We start from the raw sequence: 21,069 nt of genomic DNA on the forward strand, positions 1-21,069 counted from the left end.
ACTACTATACACATTTTAATGGATCATTCAGAAAGTGATCAAATCGGTTGCACAAACTTGAAAGGTTGTAGCTTTTTATTACCGAGGTGTACAGTATCATCAAATGATTATTTTATCCAGCAGCAAGCGATCAGAAAACACAATCTGTACATTTTGTGCAAATTATGATGCAGTTTTGTCTCAATGAAACACTTGGCACAGAAAACTAATGACACAGCAAAAAGAGAAAAACATATATTCCATCGTCTAAAGTTTGTATGAACAAATCCACAATAAGGCAGACCCGTTTATTCACAGGATGCAATGGAAATACCTCAAAACCAGTTTTACATGACCACTCTGTCAGCTAAAAGAAACCACAGCATTACATGAAAACATTAGATGGAACCTGGACTGTAGTCACACCAAACGGATATTTGGGAAAAAGTATACCATGCTATGAAGTTCCTCAAATTAGGTTAAGTAATAAACTTCTGCTGCCAGATACGGTGATGTGAACTGGATGCAAAGAAACCAAATGTCGAGGTTTTCATATGATATTTTTGATTTCAACAGACAACAGAAACAAACTGCTGCATTTTTGAGACACTAGTAATAGATTCAGCTCTTGTTTTGCCCTTTTTTCTAATAAAATCTTTCAGTTGACTTAACTAATTTAACAAATCTAGCAGCTGTGTCAACAAAATACTTTGATGCAGACAATTGTGATTGAGGACACCTTAGTAAAGGTCTACAGCTTACTTGCATGAGCTTCCCAACATCAAAACTGTTTCATTTAACAAATCAAAAATCATGATCAACTCATAAATAAACATGTCACATACACAGTTGTATATGAAAAATAGACTAAAATGCCCATTATACTGTAAGAATGCAAACTTAGTATTTAAGAGGCTTGCCATCTGCCCACTATGTGTGGCAATGAGGTTGCTTAGCAAATCTGTTTTGAACAGAATCATACTACCATACTGTAAGTAAACTCAAACTCCCATATCAGCGTCTCTGAGTGTAATGAAATGAGGGGAAATCTTTTGTTGTTTGGAGGGTGATTTCATGTCTATCTTTATTTTAAGAAAAATTGCAATTTGGTCCAAAAATGGACAGCTTTTAAAAGCCCAGTACTCGTCTCTTTAGGCAGAGCACACCTTTTCTACATTTGATAGAATAATCTGACTACACACATGAAATAGTGGTCTTTCAATGTAGGTAAACAGCTGACACGGTATGACAGCAACCACAATGAACACTGAGAAAGGAGCAAAGATATCTGTGAAATGATTTCTTGACACAAGTATGAGGTCTCTGGAGCAACATGGGCTACACTGATTTATTGATTGGTTAAAAGATGGAAAGCTGAGGATAATTGGATATAAAATATTAAGTGGTCTGTACTTTTTAAGTAAAATGCTTCTGGTTAATGACACTGAAATGTTGTGTAATGGTATCGTGCCTCTTTTGCAATTTAGGCTATTAATGTAATTGCAGAAAACATAAAAAAAGATGCCTTTCACTAAATTTCTCAAATGTGTGGTGCTATCCAAAGAAAAACCTGACAAACATGTCACACATGTAAAATAAACACTTAACTCTTGTTTGAAATGTTCACGGGTATCTTTATAATCAAGTCAGAAAATCTAAGTCAAAAATTCTAAGTCTGAAAAAACTTTTTACACCTTATCCCGCTCAACAGCTGCACTGAACATATCCAACAGGCTCGTGGATGAAAGTCATCAGGTTGTGGAGCCAGTAGTGTTTCGTTTTAGAGGTTCAAACAGTAGGCCATGAAAGCTCAACAAAATTATATTTTTTGTATAATCATATTACCAAACATTCTTGATAATTTCTAATGTTATCAAACTCAGCTCCTTGAAAATGTAAGTAGTTTTAAAATGCATGTCCTTGGTTGGTCATTTTACTTTCCGTTATGTAATTCAAGAATTACAGTAATCAAACACTGGTATCGTTTAACAGGGATTCCTTTTGTGCTGCTCTCCTTCATCCCAAGTGCCCTCCAAACCCCTAAGTCATGCTGGTTAAAGAGGCCTAATAATCTGCAGGGACTGCTCCTCTGCACGCTGGACTGGAGGGGCTGCAAAAGTCTGGGTGTAAGGTTGTACAGGCTCAAGTTCTGACAGTATTTTTATGGCACATTATGCTGGCCTTGTAGGGCTTCTTGGTGGCCCGGTGGCAGATCATGGTGTGCTTGGGGAAGACCCTGCTGGCTCAGATCTTGATTTTGTTGATTATTATGTTCCTGAGGTGTATCTTGAGGAGCGTGGGCTGCAGGTTGATGCTCTTGGGATTGGGCCTCTTGTCCAGGATGCAACTGGCTGTCAGCTGCATGTATGTCTGGGATGGCATTTCCTTCAACTGTAACAAAGAAGGCCGTTTTACATTTCTCAAGACGTCAGTCTGTAAAATCAAACTTTCCAAAAATAAATGAGATGGTGCAACTCACCGTGAACCTCAGGAGGGGGTTCAACTTTCTGTGATTTCAGTCGTTCCATATGCTCCACCGCCTGGAAAGAACGATGGAGTTTCACAAGTTTTTCTTGCATATGCACACAATACAATGTAGTCACATTAATTTGATAGCTTAAATAAACCTTGATGATTAATTTTTGGTTAATTACTGAGATTCTGCTGATAAAAAATTCTGCACATTCACTGCCAGTAAGGGTCAGGTTATGCTAGAAAATAACTAGTTCATTCAATGTATTGAAGGAGGGGGTTTCTGAAGATGTTCGACAATCCAACAAGCAGTTCTGATGGAGTATATTGGCATCTCAAGCCTGCAGTTTGCAGTGTTGGCCTTGTTTGCAACTAAAAGTAATTCAAATGACAGTGTGCCACTCTACCTGTTGCAACTCAATTTTCTGTGCGTTAAGCTGCTCCTGTTGTCTCTCCAGCTCATCTCTCTGTTTCTGGAGGTCAACAGCCTTCAAGTTGAGGTCCTGCTCTTGCTGAGCAAGGTGCTCCTCAAACTCCCTCATCTCCTCGTCTGTGTAAGCCTGGTTCTGCTCCAAGGTCTGAAGAACACAAAGTGGATGTGACACCATTTCCTACCATGTGTCTACACTTCGAAATAATATCAACAAGATACAGTCTCATGTATTGTGTCTCACCTCCCAACTATCTGGCTCCAAGAATTCTTTTTTCTTTGTAGCAACCAGGAACTCATCTAAAGAGACCAGCCTGTCTTTGTTAGAATCCACCTATGAGGAAGACAGGAGCAAAGAGCTTTATACGAAGGAATAGATTATATATGCTATACAGACACCAGTTAACAGGTGGAGGGGTACTGTGTGGAGTACACAGTTTCATGAAAATAGGGCCCCGAGTGTAAATTACTGTACCTCATTCATAACATGCTCTCTCATACGTAACCTCTCCTCCTCCATCTCCACCATATCATCCTCTTCATTTGTAGGGTCATAGATTTTTTCCAGCTGAAATCACAGAGACCAACAGTCAATGCAAAGACCATTCACTGAAACATTACACATTTTCAGATGCAATGTCTTTACCTCCTTGGTGAACAATGCCTCCAGTTCCTGTTCATCAAAGAAGCCATCTCCATTGGTATCTGCATCATGAAGAAGGGAAAAAATGACAATGTGGTAAACAAATGCACCATTTTTTGCTATATTTGACAATACAGATTATGTAGCACTGGATGAATGAACACCATCCCTCCAATCTTTAACAGGTACAAGTTGGTAAAGTTCTTACCATGCAGGTTGAAAAAGGTTTTGGGGTCAAAATCCTCAGGATCTAAGCCATCGGCTTCTTCCCACACCTCCTTCAGTTGATTCTGGCTACCCTGAAACACAAAAGCAAAGTCAAATTTGAATTACAAATAAATAAATAGATAAATGACTCCTCATTTCAACCTTTTAGCAGATAGTTTACATATAAATTATCAAAATACACTACAAAGCCCATTATGTACAAATCAAGTACAATCAATATGTTTTATTTGCAATAATGCAACAAAAAAATACAAATGCACTAAAAAAAAAAGAGTTTCTCTTAATTAGCTGAAACAAAACACATCACGTTGTCTATCTGAATCAGACTTACTGGGTGGTTGACTTTAGGGTGGTCAGCGTGTTTTTTCCTCATCTCCTCATAGTGCTCCTCCTCTCTCTTTCTTTCATCCTCATCCAGTGTCTTCAGGTGTTCCCGTCTGTCGTGCTCCTTCATCATTTCATACTTCTTGAACTCCTCATGTCTCTCTTTGTCATAGTTCTCCAGATCTTTAGTGGCCTTGATGTAGGGACAAAATGATTTAGAAATGAATTTAGTGCAACGTCCTACTCAACACTTTATGGGAAATTACAGTTTTTTGTCCTGTTATCTTATCTGAATATTTTAAATTGGGCTATAGCTTGGAACCTAATCTAATTTACCACGCTGGATACAAACAGCATACAGTGTTGTTTAGATCTTCTGAATGTTTTTATGCATCTTAGGCAGTCATTCAATTTGGTATGAAAATCAACTTGCAAAAAACTTGCTAAGGAAAGGCAACATTTTGTCTGAAAGAATTTGTCAAAATGACTTTATTGCTGTGACTGATCCTGCAGGTCCTCAGCATGTTCATGTGCTGATCATGTCAAGTCTGAGATCAGGGACATCCAGGTCAACTGCTAGACAGCACTGACATAAAATCAAACCTTAAAGATAAACTATGGTACAAAAATGAACAGTTAGAAAAAAAACGTTTTAATTGACAGTAGGTGCTGATAATAAAAAAGCAGGTCACATGACACTAGCTGCAGAAGGAACTGCAGGTTTCCATACTGCCACTACTGCTCTACAGCTATTGTTTGCCTTCTTTTCCTTCCCGGATGTTGACAATTTATGGCTGTCTACAATTCACAAAGCTCTGACAATTACTTGTAGCTTATAAATAAAGCAGTTTTGTGTGGTCCTGTGTTGTTGTCCTTTTCTCAAGTGAAGCACAACACACAACATTTTCGTTGTGGGTCTGTCATAGGCTACTTTTGTGGACAAATTTCAGACTTATGACTCGTTGATTGGGGACCGCTTGTCCAATTGGGGACAAAAGTTATGTCGCCAATTTGGAAAAAAGCTGATTTTTGGGTCAGTGGTTAAGGTTAGGGTAAGGGTTAGGTTTAGGCAAGTAGTGTGTGTGTGTGTGTGTGTGTGTGTTTGTGTGTGAGATAGCAATAAGATTTACCGATTTGATGAGCCGATCCAGGTCATCCACTTCAAATGTATGTGGGTTCATGTGGTTCAAGTATTCAAACTGTTTCAGCAGAGCCTGGTGGTCCACAGCTATGTCTATCAGGGGGGTAAATTATACCATAAATAAGAACACACATACTATATATTGATACAGTATATAACATAGCATTTTCCCCATAACTTAATTTAGTACTGAAGTTAGACCTTAAACATAAGATATATATAATTTAAATAATATTTAAATTAAATATAAGTTACAACTGAACACAACATACCATTCCCTCCTTCAAGGTCTTGTTTGGCCTTAATCAGGGTTCGGAGTCTGTTCACCTCCTGCCTCTTCAACTCATCCAGTTTTGTCCTGACATGATGGCTGACAAAGTCCAGTTCTTTGGCCAGTTTACCTTGCTATATTGTACATGAATACAACAGTTAGTACTATTCAACACTAAGGTTGTAGTAGAACACATACAAATATTTTTTACTAAAATATCTATGTTTTTCATTGTTCTGTAAACTTAAAATTAATGGTATAGTGGACCAAAATTACAAGAGAAAAAGCCTGGATTGAGTGTTATTATTTCCCAAAATATCCATGATTTTCCCCCAAAATTAATCACATTCCTGGACAAGTGAAAGTCCAAAATTTTCCAGCAAGAGTAATGATTTTCTAACAATTTACTCAGGGCTGGTGGAAACTTCCCACCATGCTGATAAGACTAAACAAAAGGAACACAGGATACCTTGATGTCTTCCATGTCGGTATTGTGGAGCTTTTCTCTGAAATGCTGATCTTTTTCTAGAAAATCGATGACTTCCCTGAGGTAGCGGTCATAGTGGAGCCCAGTTTCCTATAACATCAACAAATCAAATGTCACTTGAATACACCAAGCAAGAAATTTACTTATATTTTATTATATAATAACATATTGTTATCAGCATTTATCTGTAAGTATGATATACTGAAGACGGTGTAAGTGAGGAACAGAATATTTAGCTTTTTATGGGATACAGGTCTGCTGACTTGTATGGTCCTCTGTTGTTTGATACACAGATAACAGGTTTCGTATTAATGCATATAAACTGCTTTATTCCCTTCTGCAAATTCACATACTGTTTGTGCAGCTGTTCTGTGGTTGAAGACTAGTGACCAAGAAGTAACAAAAAGGTTATATTTAGAGGAATTTTCACCACAAAGCAGAACTTACATAGTATTTGTTTAAGCTCTGTGCAGCCTAATGTGTCAAAATTTAAAATGGACTAACTTAAGGCAGAAATCAGAGACTCCAATCTGTGCACTCACAAAGCTAAAACATCTAGAACTGTTGTACAAATAGCAAATTGGCTTTGTGGGATCATAAGTTTTGAGTTAAAATAATTTTATCTGATTAAGGCAATTTAATTTAATTGTAGCCCTATGAGAAATCAGCCCACCTCTCATTAAACTTAGTCTTGGCACTGTTCCTGCTGCCAAACTCTCTCCTGCTGCCAAACTATTAAGCAGCGGAAGTCATTTCTACTGATGTAATCATTAACTGTATAAAATGAATAAAGGCCAGTCACAAGTTGCCATAGCCCCAAATGAACCCTTACATGTGCTCATGCTGTTTTTCATTTTACAATTTAAAAAAAAGATGAAATTCTCCATATTTGTAATGCTGCAAAGAGAAAAGACTTTCATTTCATACAAAAATGGAGCAAATAACCGACTATCAAAACCAGATCCAAATGGTCAACCAACAAAATCAACTTCTGTCATTTATTGAGCAGTGTAATCCATTGCTGGACTGTTTCAGGGCTGCCTAGCACAGCAGTAAGAAGACAGAGCAGGACTTCTGCTTTGAGATCATTTCTTCATTAAAAACAGAGGAGTGTAAACAGCTGTGACTTCTCACCACACTAGCTGGAGGCTCTTCAGGCGTCTTCTCGGGCTCTTTGACTTTTGTCTTGTCTATACTGATGGGCACTGCCTCCACACTCAGCAGCTGGACCAGCAGGATGAGTAGGGCCCGGCTCCAACACATCTGGAAATGAGGACATTTAAACGTTACAGCAGTTGTATTGCTGTAACATGTAGTTACACTATACAGCACATGAAGATAAACAATCAGCATATGTTTGCGGGAACCAGAGCATTTAAATTGCCAGCTTCCTTATTTTCTCTTCAAACAGCTCTGCTAGTCTGCATTGGCTGCTCATTATTGGCCAGCTAATAATATCCACAGGAAGCTGTTGGTGTTAGCTTTAGCACTGCCACTGACACATTTGGTTAAGCAGCTACTAGCAAGCTACTCATGATATCAGTCTCAACGACACAGCTAACGCCACACGTCCATGATGACACTACAGATCATGTTGAAAGCTTCCCTGAAGAGCCCTTTAGGTAAGTGTCATACTCACTTTATTATGGATGCTGGACCTCATCTGTTCTGCTCACGTCGCTTCCTCTTAGCTGGACTTCCTGCTCGTCAGCACTGCAGATTGTCTCAGTGGTGGCGGTAACTCATCATTGGTCAGCGCAGCTGTCTGTCAAACTGACCAGCAAGTTGCGTTGCACTGGATCGTACGTGGCGAGATGACGACAGAGCAGGTGGGCGGTCCCTTCTTGTTGCGATAACGGCAATTTAATAGGGAGAAGGCCAGGAGAAACACATGATGTTATTCTGGTGGATCGATTTACAGTATGAGGAGTTTTTACCTCAATACAACATCCCTGTAACACAAGGGGATTATGCGAAGGTTTTTGGTGCAATCCCTTCTAGTAAGGTGAATAAGAGTAATGTAGGACAATCTCTGCAGTTGGCACTTCAGCCATATATTTTGATATGAAGCCAATGCACTATATATAAATAAATAAAGTTTAATATACCCGCAGCCCATTCTGAAATCCCCGTGGTGTTTTCTAATCATATCAGAAAAGAGAATGCAAATATCACACTTGGCATAGAAATGGCAAATATAAAAGTGTTCCTTGTTCCAAATTGTCCCATATTATGAGCCTTTGCTAATGTGGGACAGTTCAGGCTGAAATGTGGGACACTCATTGGGAGGCTGAAAGATGTAAATCACCTTAATTCATACAATAAAAACTTATCTGGTCAGTAACACTCAAGGCCAAAGTGCATGCCCACATATGGTCATTTTAGTAATTACATTGTTTTTGCTACAATAGTATAGTAATGTATTATGTATAAATATAAGTAATAATAGTCTATGATTTCCAACCTGCTTAAAAATAAGTAAAAATGAAGCATTACAAGACTAAGACCCCTGAATAACTATTGGTATTGCAAATTTAATGTACTTAAATGCATATTTCACCAGTTTAATAACATATATGACTGTTCCACATTAGTAAAATCATGCTGGACCACATTTCAAACCATATTTTCTAAAGTAGGGCAATGAAAAATTGACTGAAATATAACATATGAAACATGTTTTCACCATATAATAGCATATTTTGATGCATTAATATATCATAAACACAATCTGATAACAATCGGCAGCAACATTGCTTCATTTATGACAAATTTATATCCTTAACATTAAATTACTCTAAATCCTTGGAAGACTGCCCGCCCCAAACCATGGCATCACACGTGTGGAGTCATATGATTTCAGTCACATGACACCTCAGGTTTAATTTGACAGCAGTACTATTCATTTGCACTTGCTAGAAAAAGAGATAGATGCATTTTAGTTTAGGTTTCCCACATTTGACAGTGTCCCACATTACACTAATTCACAACCAAGGGTTAATAATCAGTTTTTACTGACTTTTACTCCAATGCACTCTCCTGAAGGGAAAACTTGTTTATACTATATATTACAAATCATTTAATTTTATTGGCCAGATTTCATTATCATAAAAGCAAATTTACTGGAAAAAGGCTGAACTTCTTGATTTTTACAAAGGAGGTCAAAGAGTACATTGATTCAATTCAATTTTCCTCTAATCCAAAGGCTGTAAAAACTCTGAAAACGTGTTTTTTGTTTGAAATCTTTGTATGAATTGTAATTCCCCTTTGCTCATAGTTTGTTTGTTTTTGTTTAATTTTCTTCTCCAAACCACAGGCTGAATATTTCCATATTTTGTTTATTATCATTTTGTGGAAGAAGAAAATTGTATTTGTTTTATATTTCAATAAAGAAAAAGAAGAAGAAACACACATGATGCAGCATAGATAAGGCCAGTTCTAAATGATTCATTGTTGCTCTTTTTAGGGGCATGTTTTATCAGTGGATTTTCAATATGTCTTATCCAATAGACATTAACCTGTATTTAAAGGACTATAATGTGCACCACATGTCTCGTTTATTATGTCATAACTTAAATGAAATACAACACCTATCATTCATTTACTGCATTGTGATTCAGATATCTATTACTTGGGTAAAAGTAGCAATACCACAATGTAAAACAATTCTCTATCACAAGCAAAAGTCCTGTGTTAAAAATGTTACTTAAGAAATACAGAAGTATTATCAGCAAAATGTACCTACAAAACTAAAAGTACTCATATTTGCAGGCATCATTGACCCCTGTCAATATTATTAGGCGGTATATGGTAATATTGGATTATTATTACTGATGCGCATGCAGTGGGCTATGTTGAAGCGGGAGCTATTTTGAATTATTTTACATACTTTAGTTTAATCAGTTATGCAACATATTTCATAAGATGGCCATATGTATGTAAAATATTAATCTGAAATGAATATTTCAATATTCATTTGAGTATTTTGTAATTATAACTGTCAGATAAATGTGATGATGTAAAAAAAAAAAAAAGCATTTCCCTCTAAAATAGAGTGGAGTAGAAGTGTAAAGTAGCAGGAAAATAAATTTAGAGATACCCAAAGTGCAATACCCTCTTAACTGCACTTACAGTAAATACAGTACTTGAGTAAATGTGCAGTAAATTCAAGTATCGCATTGTGGTGATATACTATTCCACCACCACATGTCAGTATTATACGCACCTTAACAGCTTTTCAGATATTTAAACAAATTTCAGAACACTGCAAAGGACTGAGGGGAATTTCGCAATATATGACACCCTCTCTTCCCTTCTTTGTCATTTTTAAGGCTACTTTCTAGGTGTAGGATCCCAAATACAGCTGCTGGGTCTCTGTCTTTACTCAAGCAGCAGTCTGTGATTAATGGGTCCAAGTTCACCTCTTACCCCAGCCCTGCTCAATGGGCTCATGGGGAGATCTCACATGCAACATTGTGGCTGTTTTTTTCAGACTGTCATACTCCTCTCAGTGTACTCTGCATCTTAAAGGCTGATTAAACCAGAGCTTCTGTGAGCTTTTGAAGACACTCAAAGACAGTATTATCTATTTGTGAAGTTCTCCACTGTACGTCATCTGACAGAAGTCAACAGTTTTCTATGTACTGCTTTGTATACAAACATCAAGACACTGCATGATGATCCATTAGTCTCTGTAAAGTATTTATCCAAGTATTTCTGTTCTTGATTCTCAATGAAGCACTTTGTGTATAATGTGATTGTTAGGAGTCATTTATCAAATATTTAAATTCACTTGGTTATATGTAAAAACATAGCCTAGCTTTCACTACCATCAAATTGAACTTAATCAAATATTCTGCTCTCTAGGTAGCCATTAGCATTTTGACACAACAGAGACTGAAAGTTGCTTGACTTCACTATTCGTTAAGTGCTGTCACATGACCTGTGGGTGCTACAGTACCAGGTCAAACCCACCAAGTAAAAGTGATCACTTCAACTCTGTTTTTAGGTTCGGCATCACGTGGTGAGCCCCCATCTCTCCAGCAGAGGATGCTGTTGGGATGTGTTGGCTAAATCCATCATTGCAGTCTGTTCATAATCCTTTGCTGGATGGAAGTCCATGTTTGCTTAACTGGTCACATATGCTAGAAGGCACAGGAGCTAATGAGTGCATGATTAAAGCCAACTACATATTGTGATCTTTGTTAGCACCTGCAGCAGTTGTTCTACTTACTTAGCTGTATTATACATGCAGAAATTACAATATTAGATTAAATATAATTCAAGTGAATTTCGAAATGGTGCTAAAATCAGATGCCCTCTTGTTGCTGCGACACCTCAACAGCTGCTTGTACAAGCTTGCGTAGAGGATATACAATTGTAGCACAGGGGTTGTAAAAACATTGGCTTTCTACTGGAACTATGAGCACTTAAATAATAACTCCAAAAAGACTGTTTATGAGTCCTGGCAAGTACAGCAAGACAATAAATCTAATTTTTATCTGGATCAGTTGGCTTATGACTAAATATAATATCCCTGCCCTGTAGATGTCAGTGTAATAGTTAAATGAGCTGGAAAAGCAATTAATCATTGTCTTTAGATCACGACTAACGTGGAAAGTGAAGGAAAGCTTGAACAGATGGGAAAGATCAGCACTTCTTTTTAATAGACAACTATATGATGATTAAATTTCCTGCATAACTAACAATAGACTCTTGTCTAAACATTGCTTTATACTGTGTGTTGATAATAATTAGGGCACTTTGAAATACCTCCACACACTAATTTATATACCTGATTCCACTTAGATTAAAGGATCATTTGTATAAACGAATTTCAGAAAGGATATTGATTTCCTGTGGGCATCTGCTAGATAAATTAGTACCCAAACTACTGAAAGTCAGAAGAGAACAAGAGAATCTTTATTACATTTTCCGCTCAGCACCTTTAGTAAACTGTGATTCAGCAGGAGGAGGCTCTCTGAGGAGAAGACAATAACATTGAGTCACCTTGCTGCATTGTGAGCCTCTGGCAGGCGAGAGGCAGGAATCAGCGGTGCATCAGCAGCAGCAGAGACCGTACTGCAGAGCTGCACTCAACTGCGCATCCATGTGTGTATTTCTGTGTGTAAATTAGTATGTACAAGTGGGTGTGTATGTAATGGGGATGATGATAAATCATGGCAAGGTCAAATAACAGCAATTGGATGAAGAAGGGATATCAGATGATTACACTGCAGTATACATGATGTTCCAGCTACCCAAGTTAATTGCACGTTTAATGACACAGTTTTTAAATTATTGGCTGTGTTAATGATGAATACAGGCTGTATATTTATGTCTGTTGCAGATCTCTGCCAATTTCTGCTTGACCTTACACGCAGAGCATTTCTGTCTGAACAGAACAAATTCCGTCTGTCAGTGTGCAGCTATTTTCTTCTTCAAGTCCACTGAAATGGCGTGGTGCAGTTCTCATACTGTGGAAGATAAAAGTCTGTGAAAATCTGCTTCCAAAAGACATTCCCTCACATGGTCCTTTGATTACAATGGTGGAAAGCAATGCCCAACACACTGACCAAAAATCTCCCTCAGATTTGAGACCAAAGGATGAGATCTGGCGATTGTGAAGGCCATAACATATGATTCATATTATACTAATTTTCATTGAACCATTCAATTTGTGCATGTATGGAAGTATCTGCATTTCTTATGTTGTGTTTCTCCACTAATTTTGGTTTTCAAGTTAATTTGTCACATCTCTGCAGATCTCATTAACTAAATAATTAATTTCTTGTTATTAATTCTTTGTGAACTACACAAAGGGTTAGAAACATATGTAAGCCTTGAATTCTTTGACTTTTTGCCAAGCAGATAAGACTTTACGGTTTACAATGATTTGGTTTCTGCACAGCAGCTGCATTATAACGGTTTTTAGAGGGAATGTTTTATGTCCGATAACCTTTGAAGAACAATGCCTTAAACCACTGGAGAATGTTACAACAAAGCCTCCCCAAAAGGGAATCACAGATCAAATATTTATAATGTTGACAGATGTTTGTTGCTTCCTGCTCACTGGGGTGCATGCACCCCATAGTATTTTCCCTCCACAGAGGACACATAATCTATACGCCACAAGGTACACAAGAGGCTGGTGAGGTATTTCTGCATGTCTTTTTATGGTTGTTTGACAAGTTTATTGGCAAACCATTTTCTCTTCCCTAGTTAAAGCCCCACATCCTGCACGGGAAGGGCACTTTTAGTGATGATGCATTTGTAAAAGAACATGTCATTATGTTGTGAAACCTTTGACTCCCGGTGCCCAATGCTCAGCGAAAATAACTCCTGTGCCAACACTACTGTGACTTTGAACATCGCCTGCCCTCACACAACTCAAGTGAAATTTATGGGCAGCTTTGGTAAATTGGGCAGGTCTGTTTGATGCAGTGTAAGCATTATTGTAATGTGTCATGGTCAGGAAGGCTCTCTGTCCTCAAAGCCTGACTGCAGTGAAGGTGATGTGAGACTGGTAAACTTCATCTAAAGCTTCCAGTATTATTCATTCACACATGCAGGCAAGCTGTGCTCCATGCACACATGCACACATACTGTACAAGCTATTACTCTAGCTATTACTATGCAGTTGAAATTGTTACTGTATGACAAAGGGCCCCACTTTTGGGGGATGCTTACCCCCTCCCCCATAATATTTTTCTGAAAGTCTCTTTCCATCCTTCTACCTCTGGCTCTGAACAGCGGTTGTGCATTTTTCCATTCTTATCCATTTTTGAGTAATTTTTTAAGAAAACATGCCCAAATTCTCTGATTTCAGCTTCTCAAATGTGAATATTTTCTGGTTTATTTAGTCCTCTATGATAGTAAACTAAATATTTTTCAGTTGTGGACTGTTGGCTGGGACAAAACAAGACATTTGAGGACATTTTGGGCTCTGGGAAACAGTGATCGACCTTTCCAACTGTTTTCTGACATTTTGTAGACCAAAAAACTAATCGATTAATTGAGAAAATAATCATCAGATTAATTGACAATGAACACAATCATTGGTTGCAGCCCCAAACTAGAGTAAACATAGACAGGACTGTGGGTATTTCTGTCATTCTTTAGTTGAAGGGATGATACAAATTATACAACATCACAGGACAATATATTGTATGTTCTTGAATCCAATATTCAGAAAAAGATTGTTGGAAGGTTAGTGCAAAGGCAAGATATCTGAATCAATACATAACTTTAAATACTGTGTTTCAAGAAGATTACATGAATAGAAGAGAGTATATTGCAATGTTTATTACTACTGACTACTGACTTAAAGAAGACCTACAGACTCACATTGTTTGGCATCACGACTCACACACGGACAAAATTGATTAACTCACTTCTAGTTGAAGGTGGCGTCATCTGGGTTAAAATGTAGACAGTCCTCATCACTCAAATCTCACCAAGTTGGCCCTGAGCCTGTGAATGTTTTGTGTTCTCTGACTTTATCTTTGTGACTGATTTTCTTCTTTTCCCTCAGCAATAGTTCCTTGTCTGTTGGTTTAGTTTTATTTAGGTGGTGCTGCACACAAACATGCTCAACTCAAGGGCTGAAAAATTAAATCTCGATGTTGTATACACTAGACCTACTTCTTATCTCCTCATATATGTTTTCAGGGTTTCTCATAACCCTATGATGACACATTTCTTAAAGGATACTTGGTTCCTTATTTAATCAGTCTTTAATTTCTCTTTCTCAAATACACTCACATTTCCACATACTGTAGTAGCTTTACAGGAGGTACTCAAGTAGGTAATCCTTTAATATTCTTTAAAGCAGTGGTTTTCAAAGTAGGATCCTTGAGGGGGTTCCAGGGGGCCCCCAGCAAAAAAGGAGAATAATTTATTTTCACTATAATTCCATCCATAAGTAACATAATGACAGAATGTATGACTACTTTGGTCATTGTTTTCATACACTTTCTGTAATAAAACATCTAAAAGCAAAAATCTTATCCGATGCAGGAGCCTGGGACAAAATCGTATCTAATCTGTGTCAGTTTAGGGGGTCATTGACGTGAAAAAGTTTGAGAACTACTGCAATAAAGAACTTACAGTTCTTTGCTTTCAGCTGTGACTTCTTCTAAAATTAGTTTTAGGATTGGCCCAGATGTTTTCTTAAAGCCATACTTTTATTGTGTTATGTGCCAAAATCCATTGCCCTGAAAAGTCCCAGTCATATTAAACCAGTGCAGTTCTACTACACCCTAGGGGCTACTCCCTACTTTTCTCCGCAGTGGACTTCATTTATTATTCCATTGTTTTGTTGCGGTCTGAGCTTTGCTTTACTCGTCCACCAGACTGCTACTTCTGGGAACAGGTTATCCGCTTCTCGTCAGCTCAAATTTCAACGAAAAAACACTGAGGGAGTGTGTTGACGAGTTCGGTATTCTTCCCCTTTAAAAAACTATGCAGCCCTAGCGGTGGTATTATATCTGGACTCCCTGGAAAAGTCTGCGGAAAGGAAGAGGGGGGGACAAGCCGGAGCCGGAGACGAGAGATCATGGCGGCACCTCTCGGACGGGACACCCTACCTGACCACTGGTCGTACGGAGTTTGTAGAGATGGCCGGGTCTTTTTTATTAAGTGAGCTGGTTTAACTATTCAACGTTGGTTACTTAGTGAGATATTAACGTATTGTGAAGGGTTTTTTTTGGTTGTTTTTTTAATTATCGTTCAGTAACAGGTGTCTTTCTTACAGTGATAAAACTCAGAGCACTACTTGGCTACATCCGCGCACTGGTGAACCTGTTAACTCGGGACATATGATACGATCAGGTACGCGTCAAACTATCTGATTTTCAGGATATCAAGGGGCATTTTTTGCTGCAGTGTGGTTTTCCTGTGGCGGGTCGTTCAATATGTTTTTTTTTTTTTGTCCCGTGTTATAGATTTGCCAAGAGGATGGGAAGAGGGCTTCACGGACGAGGGAGCCAGCTACTTCATCAAGTAAGTGGCTCATGTGCATTGTTGCATCGTCTGGCTGTGTAAAATTTGATTAGCTGCTTGTTTTGCCTTGAGGTGGTTTGCGTAAAATGATTTCCTGCTCCTTTCACGTCCTTTCTGTCTCTGTGCCGTTGTGACATGTTTGGTTACATGTTAAAGCTGCCATCAAACACTCAAACTAGATTAAAAAGACAATATTTTGTCTTGAAAACAGTATGTACACGAGCTGACAGATGATACACAAACGCACCATATGGATTAACACACAGGGGTCCCACTGGATAGGTGAAACCAATTATCTCGGCCTGCATTGTAAATGGAAAGTGGCAGTGCCTAGCAGGACAGGAAGAAGGTTATTAAAATTCTCCTCACATCCTCCATGCAGGACCTCCACTCTCTCCATTAGATAGGTGTACAGCCATGTGTGTATGTGTGTGTGTGTGTGGTAGGGAGAGCGAGAGAGAGAGACTGTAAAGGTTGCAGGAGAGGGGTGTGACCATGTGGTGACAGAGATGTATGGCATGATTGCATTATTGAAGCCGAGAGGACAGATTTTTCCAAAGTCACAGGCTGCAGTGTGAAGTTTTTCTGTCAGATTTCCACATGTCCGTCCTAGATTTCGATCGTAGGATTCAGGTTGGAAATTGGTGAAAGGCAGGCACCACATCATCAGTACCACGCTGACACATCCGTTATGTTTATCTAGATGCTATGTTGGGGATTAGGTGTAATATATTTGCATTTGCATCTGAAATGATTTATACCACAACATGGATTCTGGTCTGCGGATTTTAGTTTATATCGGACGAGTCCGGTTGGAGAAACCAGGACACAAGAGAAACCAGCAAATCATGCTGAAGCCAATCAGATTAAGCCAGTGTAACAATGACAAACAGAAAGCTTACTGTAAAACAAACTGAAGACATCATTTCTTCATTGGAACTGCATCATTGTGAATTACAGTGACCCCTCCCACGGTAGCTTGTTTAAGGTTTTGTTGTCCCACTACCCGTTGTCCCGTAATGGCCCCTTTAGTTTGCCCCATTTATCCCAGACAGAAGGCCTGTATGGAAGGTTTTATATCCCTGTAGCTGCAGTCTTTCGGAGGTCGATGTTTATTAATAAGAGGTCTTTGGTTTCTCTGCTTCATGCAAAAACATTTTCCGTACAAATTTTTTCGTTTTGGCTCAGAGATCTGTATGACACAGTGTAATGAAAGAGATAACAAAAGAGGTACTTTATGAAAAGAAAAAGGGATTTACATGCATTCAATAGCCACTTTGAAGGAGAGACTGGGATCAGAAGATGTTGTGGGCTTTAAAATGGCACATAAACTAACAAATTTGTTGTCGCTGACACATTTATTGTGTGTTGAATAAAAGTGGTCATTGTGTTTCCTGTGCTCACTCAGTTTTTTTAGCTTGTGCTCTGGAAGAAGGCTGAACAATACAACAGTGAAGTTGCGTGATATATGGTAGCCTAAATGTCAAGGCTGTAAAATTAGTCGACTACTTGTTGCCCAGTTGGCGCGGTGGAAGGATCCTGTTTTGATCCTGCTTCGCTTTTACTTCTTTGTTTTGGAGAGCGATTTCTTGGAGTCAAACATCGGACAGGAACATATTAAGATCGTTCTCTTTAACTTAACAGTTTATCTTGAGCACAGTTGACACCTTTCTTTGTGCTCTTGGTGCGTGAAAGAAAATCAAAATCATTGTGTGCACCCCTGTATAGGTATTAATAGGTCTGAATGACGACAATGACAAAATCTGTCACTGCATGATGATGCTTGATATATTTGTTCTTAAAAATTAAGAATTTTGGTCTCTTAAAACACAACAAAAACATGAATCTGAGTTTTCATCATGTGACTTTGACAAGGTCAACATTTGACAGAAAATATATATTATTAAGATAATACTGTTTCTCCATATCAGCCAACAAGTACAAATGTATATAAAGATAGCTACAAAACTAAAAACTTCAAAAAATAAAACATAAGACTGATTTGATATAACAAATTGATTGGTCTTTGTTTAATCCGTGAAACATTCCCATATTGCTGTTAAGTGCTCTCATGGATAATTACTTTGAGAAACAGCTAATTGGTGTACAGCTTGTGATGAGTGTGACCTTTTCATTGCGACTCATTGTATTATTCTCTGGTGATGGAGTACTGTCATTTTCTCATTGTGGAGGAGTTTATCTCTGGTGGTTTATTTGATTTATTTTAGACCCAGATGATGCCAGGTTTCTGTATTTGTCCCGCGTGTCTACAGGGTAATTATAGGGAGTGTCAGTTGTTGAAGCTTACCTTGCTTTGAACTCCAGCACTCAGCTTATTAAGCTGTAAGAGTGAATTTCTGTTATATTTATTACTACTTTGTTCTTACAAATATGAGTAGATTTGACAGATTAATGATTAAAAACAGCCTACTATCCAGGAATATCTTAATAGCTTTGGTGCAAGATATGCCTCGGTTATTAATGTTTGCTGGCAATGCTCAAACACTGAAGACAGTGGAGATGGCTCCAGCTCAGGGGGATTATTCCTTAAAATCACATTAAAAAATTGGGACAGGTATGGATGACTTGGACTGGGGCCCTATTTCAGACCGATAAAATCATCACAATTATTAGTTTATAGCTTATAATAACTAGCTACAACTCATACTAAAGGTACAACCCCTATGAGCACTGACTTTAGGTGAGTTTATTTTTCTGCTCCAGGGTGCGAATTATGTTTCTTTTTATTTAATGAAATTTCATCTCATACATACACATAATTTTCACTCAAACATCAGACTAGAATAGGGTCTTTGATATAAACCGGTGTCCATCCCACTCCATCTTTCACCTCTCAGCCGTCCAGGAAGTGCACAGCTACAAACTCAAGCAGGACTGAAATCGACATGGTGCTGCTGTGACAACGGTTGGTAGATTTGGTTGTGTGTTGTTTGTGAATTTAGCCGAGGTGGAGTACAAAGGAAGGATTGTTCAGACACTGCTGCTGTGGCATTTATTTACACCTCACTGTAGGCCAGCCTGTGGCATGCAGATCTGATCTATGGTTAATTGGGTGCAGTGCTTTATGTTGGATGCATGAACATTGTGAGTTTAATTGTGTTTCAGGGCCTCATCTCAGACTAAGACGGATTTATCATTTAAAGTATGTAGCTTTTTATGTAACACATTTTAGTTTAGTTTTACTTCAACTTAGTTACAGAACTTTTGATACATTGATAAATCAATATATTGAATTGAGTAGTTTGATGGAGAAGATTGCCAAAACTAATGGCTGAGGTCTGCTTTCATCCGTGGCAACGGATTGAAATAGAGTATCTTTGTCATACTTCTGGCAAGTCTCCAAGGAAGTGACCCAGTTTGAAATTCAGCCTCCAAAATGATTCAGTTCAGTTCCTGAAGATGATACTTTATGTTACAGATGACACAAGTCTATGTGTTGAGGTTTGTCAAATATGTGTATATCACTGCAAATACGCCAGTCGAAAGCAAAAACAAGGCCAAAATGTGTGATAGTGAGATATCTTATTATAGATACAATACATGTATGATACAACTAAGTTAAAGGGGAACTGTGTGAAATCTGATAAGTTTGGCGTCAGTTGGGGCTGAAGACTACAAGTTTTAAAATCTAAAAAATCTGGGGTTGTGGAGGGTACCAGACCTCTGTAGCCCTCTCCTCATCTCTGCTTGAGGCTAGTGGCTCAAGGCTAAATTAGCCGCTACTAGCATAACACACACACTCAGAACTCTGGCTGAACTGTCGGTGGTTGAGTTGCATTAGGTGGCACATGGCGACAAGGTAGAGGAATGCGTGGAATTAAAAAAACAATGGGCGTCATTCACTAATATGTACGTAGAAATGTTATTACTTTGCGCACAAAACAAGAGCGCATGCAAAATTACCGCCAAATTCATGACGTGCACACCGACCAATTTTGTTTATACTACCGTGCATATGTTCGTGAATCAGAGTCATTCTAAATTGACAGACGCATGCCCGCTATTGGTAATTAGCATACTACCATGCTCCCATTTCTCTATATAAGGAAAGCTCTGTTTTAGCGATGCAGCAGTGGAGAGAGTTGTCACTCACTGCAAAGAGGACCGTGATGGTAAAACTGTAGAAAAACTTTACTGCTGGTGAAATGCAAATGATAGTTTCAGACGTAGAAGTCACAAAAGCCAGATTTGGCTATAAGCATGTCATTGGCACAACCATTTGGAGCCCGATTGTGAATCCTGTATACAGCCTGCAGTACGTCCATAACAAAATAAAAAGTTGGTAAATGTGTACATCTGTGGAACTGATCTAAATAAATCCCTACTGCTATGCCAGGTGTGCATCATGTTTTGTCTCTGTCCATAACAGGCTGAGATGTAGTGAAAGCAGAGCGCCATTGTCATCTAAAAGTGGGAACAGGACAAATTTAATATATTGCTAATTTCATTACATTTATGATGATGATTTATGGATTACAAAGTCTTAGCTATTAATATTATAATTAGTATATAAGTTGTGTATTATTAGCAATTTCACACTTTTAAATGTTGTATATTTAGTTTCAATCATTTTTTAAATAATTGTGGTTCTAATATACTGTTTATATTGAATAAATATTGACTATATCATTTTTTAAGACTTTGGACACAAAGAGTATGATTTGTGCATAGGCATGGTCTAAGGCAGTGTGCACGCACTGTTTTTGAATAAGGCCCAATATTGCTAGTTCTGCTGCATTTTTGATCTTTTTATCTTCTGTCAATTGAGTCCAACAATGTTATAGGAGTGCAATAGTTGTAAACAAAACAAAAATAAATTTATCTTGTATTGTTGGAGAGAAAGCATGTTATTCAGTCAGCCCTTTACTTAAAGCCAGCCCTTTCCCTAATGATTGTGAACACAAACCAGACAGCTTTATACCTCTCCAGAAGCAAAGTTAAAAACAGTCAGGTCCCTCAATGGACACTTCCACAAACTGTTACACTTTTGTACAAACAAGTATGGTCATAGGATGACTTACATAGACCTAATGGACAGTCAATAACTTCAGACAAGGATATCCTTCAAATT

The 21,069-nt window shown here is 38.1% G+C and overlaps 2 protein-coding genes across 9 annotated transcripts in view; one reads left to right on the top strand and one right to left on the bottom strand.

The window, feature by feature from the left end:
* Positions 1–57: 57 nt before the first annotated feature.
* On the bottom strand, positions 58–7,719 carry nucb2a (nucleobindin 2a). The gene is made up of 13 exons (XM_067588070.1): positions 7,615–7,719; positions 7,110–7,238; positions 5,958–6,065; positions 5,490–5,622; positions 5,207–5,310; positions 4,084–4,269; positions 3,733–3,823; positions 3,528–3,586; positions 3,357–3,449; positions 3,126–3,215; positions 2,859–3,029; positions 2,459–2,519; positions 58–2,370 (listed from the first exon to the last, which is right to left on the bottom strand). The coding sequence occupies exons 1-13, from the start codon at positions 7,636–7,638 to the stop codon at positions 2,141–2,143; spliced, it is 1,479 nt and encodes a 492-aa protein (XP_067444171.1). The 5' UTR covers positions 7,639–7,719; the 3' UTR covers positions 58–2,140.
* A 7,482-nt stretch (positions 7,720–15,201) lies between these two features.
* The window catches only part of plekha7b (pleckstrin homology domain containing, family A member 7b), an 80,952-nt gene continuing 75,084 nt past the window's right edge, over positions 15,202–21,069 (top strand). For 4 of the 8 annotated variants that reach the window (XM_067588115.1, XM_067588134.1, XM_067588142.1 and 1 more), the window contains exons 1-3: positions 15,204–15,614; positions 15,730–15,806; positions 15,920–15,977. In XM_067588115.1, the coding sequence (XP_067444216.1) occupies positions 15,532–15,614; positions 15,730–15,806; positions 15,920–15,977 (218 nt within the window). In that variant the 5' untranslated portion in view covers positions 15,204–15,531. Of the gene's footprint in view, positions 15,615–15,729; positions 15,807–15,919; positions 15,978–21,069 lie in introns of all 8 variants that reach the window. The other 4 variants (XM_067588097.1, XM_067588106.1, XM_067588125.1 and 1 more) reach the window with 2 other exon arrangements.

The sequence above is a fragment of the Thunnus thynnus genome, chromosome 1 (assembly GCF_963924715.1).
Source record: "Thunnus thynnus chromosome 1, fThuThy2.1, whole genome shotgun sequence".
Lineage (NCBI taxonomy): Eukaryota > Metazoa > Chordata > Actinopteri > Scombriformes > Scombridae > Thunnus > Thunnus thynnus.

What these genes read in the sequence shown, in the direction of transcription:
- nucb2a (XM_067588070.1), bottom strand. Translation starts at nt 7,638, where the DNA reads ATGAGGTCCAGCATCCATAATAAA. An exon ending in TGGAGCCAGATAGTTGGGAG is followed by an intron (nt 3,030 to 3,125) that starts GTGAGACACAAT and finishes TGTGTTCTTCAG; the next exon opens with ACCTTGGAGCAGAACCAGGC. An exon ending in ACCCCCTCCTGAGGTTCACG is followed by an intron (nt 2,371 to 2,458) that starts GTGAGTTGCACC and finishes TCTTTGTTACAG; the next exon opens with TTGAAGGAAATGCCATCCCA.